This window comes from Chiloscyllium plagiosum, chromosome 25 (assembly GCF_004010195.1).
Source record: "Chiloscyllium plagiosum isolate BGI_BamShark_2017 chromosome 25, ASM401019v2, whole genome shotgun sequence".
Classification (NCBI taxonomy): domain Eukaryota; kingdom Metazoa; phylum Chordata; class Chondrichthyes; order Orectolobiformes; family Hemiscylliidae; genus Chiloscyllium; species Chiloscyllium plagiosum.
In genome coordinates, this window is record NC_057734.1 from 19849102 (window position 1) to 19855495 (window position 6394).

The 6394-nt window shown below is 43.1% G+C and overlaps 1 protein-coding gene across 1 annotated transcript in view; it reads left to right on the plus strand.

Moving 5' to 3' along the window:
* The window catches only part of LOC122562624 (proline dehydrogenase 1, mitochondrial-like), a 48936-nt gene extending 43706 nt beyond the window's left edge, over positions 1–5230 (plus strand). The window contains exons 13-14 of the mRNA XM_043715625.1: positions 1877–1965; positions 2748–5230. Of these exons, the coding sequence (XP_043571560.1) occupies positions 1877–1965; positions 2748–2935 (277 nt within the window). The 3' untranslated portion in view covers positions 2936–5230. The remainder of the gene's footprint in view (positions 1–1876; positions 1966–2747) is intronic.
* Positions 5231–6394: the final 1164 nt, after the last annotated feature.

Here is a 6394-nt window from a genome sequence, read left to right on the forward strand (position 1 = left end):
CGGTACCCCTCTGGTTCAGATGAAGACCACCCTGCTTGTAGAGGTCCCACCTACCCCAGAAAGAGCCCCAATTATCCAAGAATCCAAAACCCTCCCTCCTGCACCATCCCTGTAGCCACATGTTCAACTCCTCTCTTCCCCTATTCCTCGCCTCACTAGCACGTGGCATGGGCAACAAACCAGAGACAGCAACTCTGTTCATCCTAGTTCTAAGCTTCCATGCTCTCACTCATAAAACGATCAAGAAAAGGAAGCCACAGATTTTGATGGAAAGGAAGCAAAACAGTATAAGGAAAACCTTTTGTATGTAGTGAGTTGTTACTGTCTGGAGGCAGTTTCAATTGAGGCATTCAGAAAGGAATTAGACTGTTACTTGAAAAGCAGTAATGTTCAGGGAGAAGGCAGGAATATAGCACCAGGTGATTTGGAGACTGAATAGCCCCCTTCTGTGCTGTAACAAGTCTGCGATTGCTTTGTTTTAAACCACCCTCGCTCCACTTCTAAAATATTGTGAGCCCTTCTGGCCTCCCTCTTACCGGAAGGATGTTGTGAAACTTAAAAGGGTTCTGAAAAGGTTTACAAGCATGCTGCCAGGGTTGGGCAATTTGAGCTATAGGGAGAGGTTGAATAGGCTCGGATTGTTTTCCCTTGAGTATCAGAGGCTGAGGGGTGACCTTCCAGAGGTTTATAAAATCATGAGGGGCATCGATGGGGTAAATAGACAAGGTCTTTTCCCTGGGGTGGGGGAGTCCAGAACTAGGGGCATAAATTTAGGGTGAGAGGGGAAGGATGTAAAAGGGACCTAAGGAGCAACTTTTTCACAGAGGGTGATACATGTATGGAATGAGCTGCCAGAGGAAGTGGTAAAAGGCATTTGGATGGGTATATGAACAAGAAGGGTTTGGAGGGATATAGGCCAAGTGCTGGCAAATGGGACAAGATTAGGTTAGGGTACCTGGTCGGCATGGATGAGTTGGGTCTGTTTCCCTGCGATACATCTCTCTGACTCTACTTGCCATCCTCTTTCAGTGGTTTTAAGTCTTGGCATAGTCCATCACATTGGTTTGCGGGAACCCTACAATTTTATTGCACTCAGCAGGGATTTGATTTTCCTCCATCAGAGAGGCGCCCAATACTGGACATGTCCAAACAGCCAGCTGTGGCTTTCCTTCGGGTGTTTTGGCTGAATGCCTCCTGGTTTCCTGATTTGTCGCTCCCCACTGCAAAAATGAAAGATTCCGAAGAGACCCACTGGGAAATCTGGTTGGCTATTTGCTGACATTTTGGGAGGTGGGGCGGGGGGGTGGCGAGATGATGCTACTTGAGACTCTTTCTCCTGTTGCTGATTCCCATTGTTCTTTTTTGCCCTCGTTATGGTTTGGCCATAGCCTTTCTCCCGTTTTCTAGCTGGGTCTAGTACCGGTGCACCCCTTCATGAGTTGAGAGAGTGTTGCTTGAAAAGCACAGCAGGTCAGGCAGTTTCTGAGGAGCAGAAAAATCCGACATTTCTGGCAAAAGCCCTTCATCAAGAATTCCTGAAGGGCTCCGGCCCGAAATGTTGATTTTCCTGCTCCTCGGATGCTGCCTGACCTGCTGTGCTTTTCCAGCAACACACAATCTACTCTGATCTCCAGCATCTGCAGACCTCACTGTCTCCTAGTTGATTTCATCCTTTCATGTCCCTGACTTTAGTTAATGGAACCCAAAAACCAAGGCTTTAATGAATAGGGGGTGTCTGTTGAGATTGTAACCCAACTGACTGAATATTCCAATGGCCCTGCCCTCCTCTGCCGTTGGAGAACCTCTGCTCAAGGTGTGTTGGTTTGAATTTCTATTCGTTAGTTGCTAACTCTTTCTTTCTTCCTTTCTTTCGCAGAATGCATGAACTTGGGCTCCATCCATCATCTCGGAAGGTCTACTTTGGCCAATTGCTGGGGATGTCTGATCAGATCAGCTTCCCCCTTGGTATGTGAAGCACAGACACCTGATCCTAAACTAACTGCTGGGTAACAGGCCCTCAAATAGTTAACTCAATGTCCAGGCAATCTTTCCTACCAGCGACATGACTCCATGCTGGACTTGTTTTGGGGTCTTGCTTTTCATGGAATAGACAGGTATTCTTGTAGGATCCTGACCCCTACAGGCTTTCCCATTTCTTGGGGTTGTATCCCAGAAATGTCAACTCGATTGAGATTCTAGAATATAATTTATAGAGATTTTAGACACAAACTAAAGTTTATATTCTTTTTACAAAAATTGGGCTTTGATATCTTTTAAAAAAGTGACTGAGCTTTAGGGCAAAGATTTAAAAGGGACTTAAGGGGCAACTTTTTTCGTGCAAAGGATGGCACGTGTATGGAATGAGCTGCCGGAGGAAATGGTGGAGGCTGAGACAGTTACAACATTTTAAAAGGCATCTGGATGGGTACATGAATAGGAAGGGTTTGGAGGCAAATGGGACTTAAATTAATGTAGGATATCTGATTGGCATGGATGAGTTAGACCAAAGGGTCTGTTTCCATGTTGTACATCTGTATGACTTTACAACTGTCTGAATGTGATGGTGGTGGTGTTAACTGCTGGAGAATTTGAGTGGACCTACTCAGAAAAACTTCATGCCAAACCCAAATTTTAAAATTGGATGATACAATGGCATCTATAATAATGTAACCTGGACTTGTCTAGTGCCCTGGGAGAGTTTCTCTTTAATATATAAACTTAACCCTCCTTTATTCTGTCTCTGACAGGACAGGCTGGCTACCCAGTGTATAAATATGTCCCATACGGCCCAGTGGAAGAGGTGTTACCCTACTTGTCCAGGCGTGCACAGGAAAACAGAGGCATGGTGGCAGGAACCCAGCGGGAGCGTGACCTACTGTGGAAAGAGCTGAAACGCAGGATCTTGCAGGGAGACTTGTTCAAAACTGCATATTAGCTACACGCAAGGCAGCGGGGCCCGACAGTCTGGTTTTCAAAGTGCCCACTGAGTAGGAGAGGAGACATGTTCTCTACATTGGCGCACAAAGTGCTGGGGGAAAGGTGTTCTCCTGTGACTTGTTTAAGGCACTCAAAGCTTTGGTAACGAGTGTCTCCCACAAATCAAGCTCAAAGCAAAAGTAATTCTGCTAGTGGTCTTTAGTGACTGAGCTGTCTTGGGATCTGGCCCTTTCTCTTAGAGCAGTTGTGCGCTGCAGCCCTTTCCATCTATATACTTTCAACCCATCCAAAGCCTGTTGGATACATTAACATTACAATATCTTGCACCATATTATTATAAAGAGTCCTAAACTGCATTAGGGACATTCCCCTTCATAGTTTATGTAACTTTGGTATAGCTGTAGGGAAACTGTATAGAGACTATGCATGTGTTTCTTCTGAACTTCAAAAGTTAGGTCTAGCGAGCAGGAAGCCTCCTATTTCGTGAATCATTTTGGAAAGTATGTAGGGACCCAAGGGAAGCCCACTACAATACAGTAGCGTGTTAGGCTGCTGTTGTCTCTGATGTTGAAGTTGTCAGTTTCACCTTTGCCCCTTGGGAAGGTGAGATGGTGCCTCATCATTATTTTTGTTGGGACGACTACCTTTTTTATCCGGGGTATTGTCTTTTCAGAAAATCATGAAGAGGACAGACATGTCTCCTGTGTGCTTTTGTGACTCGCCTCATTTGTTTAGTAATTTTTTTACAGGAAGTTGCAATAGAAACGACTTTTTGTTTATTTTAACTTATGCAGGCTCTTCTCCTTCTTAACTTATGCAGACTGGGAGGAGTGTGGAGTGAGTCTGCTATGACATTATTACTCTGCTGTTTGTGCGTGAATACTGGTGACTGTATAAATGGGCCTGATCGTCTCTCACTGAACACTTGCGTACCTCTGGCAGAAAGTCTGTTGTGAGGCATATGACGCTGCATGCTCCACTTGGACTGACCTTGCTAGACTTTGACAGTATCTTCACATGTGAATATATAAAGTTACCACTGTGGTTACAGAGAACTGATGAATGTGACCTCAAACTCAACACTGGAAATGGACTGAATAATCTTAGATTGTAACTTTGCTTCATTTATAATGTGCAAATTAGTTCTTTCCTGTTGATTTTTCAGAGTTCTATGGAAATGTGTTACTGATCTAACCATTAACCTACTGTTTATTGCCTCAAATCGGGGAAACAAACACTCGCACACAAATAGATGATAACCACTGTCCTCTGAGTGCGATCCTATGTGATGTACACTCTCTACAGCTGCTGGATTAACCTTATTACAAGCACTTTGCAATATTTTAGTCAACCTGCAAAACACTATTTCAAAGGGAAATGTTGAACTTTGCCACTTAAATGTGTAATGTGGACAGAGATGTTCTGCAGGAGGTGTTTAAATGTGTTTAGTCAGAGATTTTCCAGCTTTCAATGGGTTGTGTGATGTTTTGGTATTAATCCACTGTCACACAGTAACCAATGAGGAAAATATCCACTCCCTTTCTTAGTGCCTATATCATCAGATGCTTCCAAATGCAAAGGTAGAATCTGGCTGAATTATCTCATCGTGGATTGTAAAGTCAAATACTGTACTGTATATGCAGGTTAGTAAACCTGCCAAGCCTAAGAATGCCTGTTGGGTTAGCAGATCATTCATAATCCCACCCTCCCACCCCAACAATCCAGTCATCTTCCTCACTGATTATCAGAAAATGACTGTTCTTCACAGTTGAGCTTTCCGTGGTTTTCTAACAAGTAGCATTGACCATTTGGTGTTGGATAAAAGAAGAGTTTAGTTGTAAGCAGCAGAGAGAAGTGAGGTTTAAGTGATTACAACAGCAACAGTCCTTAACCATTTTTGATTAAAGGGTCTATCTTCAAATGCATTAGTAATCTCTGACCACATTCCTCCCCAGCCTGCAATCCACAATCCTTCCCCATCGAATCTAAATCAAAATGGGAAACAGTTGCTTGTAAAGAGTTTTTAATTTATTGAAGTAAACAGGTTTTTACTTAGATCCTTAATGAAGATGTCGCCACCTTCCCACAACTTTAGCACGCCTTCATTTGGGTTGTTCTCCAAAGTCAGCTACAGCCCATCCAATCTGTGCTGCACTCCTCTTTTTCGAAAGTACATAGGGACCTCAAGGGAGACCCACTGCATTACAGAAGTCTACTGGACTGCTGTTGTCTCTGACGTTGAAGTTGCTGTCAACTTCTCCTTTGCTCTTTGGGAAGGTAAAATGATGCCTCATCTTTTTGTTTTTGTTGAGGCAATTGCTTTTTAATGTGGGGTGTTGAGTATTGTCTTCATAATTTTCGTGAAAATCGTGAATCGGACTGCACTGTTTGATTTGGAATTGGTAAGATGCAGTTGTTACTGAGAAAGAATTCGCTAATAGTTGTAATCTACAACCCCTGATTTTTTAACTATGTTTTGGAGGATGATAAATGCTAATTTTTGAAGCTTAATGAAAGTGCTACGTGATGGGAGGAATGAGAACCTGTGCTATATAAGAGGAGAAGCAAAATGAGCTTAAAAAATGTCAGTATCTGTAGTGAACTGTTTAGGCAAGCAGTGCATTTGCAAGTTCTTGGTCCTTGGTTGACCTGATTAGATCTAGATGTAGATGAAGCTGATGCAAAGTTACCCTTCCTTTCTCTGAGATGTACCTGAGACTTGTTGTCCTTGTGACTACATACCAAAGCTGATGATGTAACAGTCAACCCTGCAGTGAGCAAACAGCTGGCAAACTCACTGGGTTATCAGATTACTTACACTAATGGGAGTCATTCAGAAGGATTGGGGGTGGGGCACGATGTGATCTGTGTTTATCTGGTAATCCTAATGCTAAGTGATTTCTTTTTAAAGTTTTACTATGCTTTCTACTGATTTATCTGGTTGTGTGTTCCAGCCCGTCTCAGGTTTTCAATAAATCTATTTGTGGATGGATTGGTTCCAAACTGTGTTTTGTTTTGAATACTTACAGCAGAGTGTCTGCCTGATGAAGCCATCATTGCTTAATTCTCCAAGTGGCTGAGCAATGCAAATGCACAACCGGTCATTCAATGCCTGATAAAAGGAACATTTTTGCATGCATTCTCATAGAAGATATGCTGTAGGACTGTAGTCCTGGGATCACTTTCAGATATTAATGGACTGTTAGGGGTTTTGATTTTCCATTTACTCCCCACTTCAAAGAACATAGAACTTTACAGCACAGTACAGGCCCTTCAGCCCTCAATGTTGCGCCAACCTGTGAAACCAATCTGAAGCCCATCTAACCTACACTATTCCATTTTCATCCAAATGTCTATCCAATGATCATTTAAATGCCCTTAAAGTTGGCAAGTCTACTACTGTTGCAGGCAGGCCACTCCACACCCCTGCCACTCTGAGTAAAGAAACTCTGACATC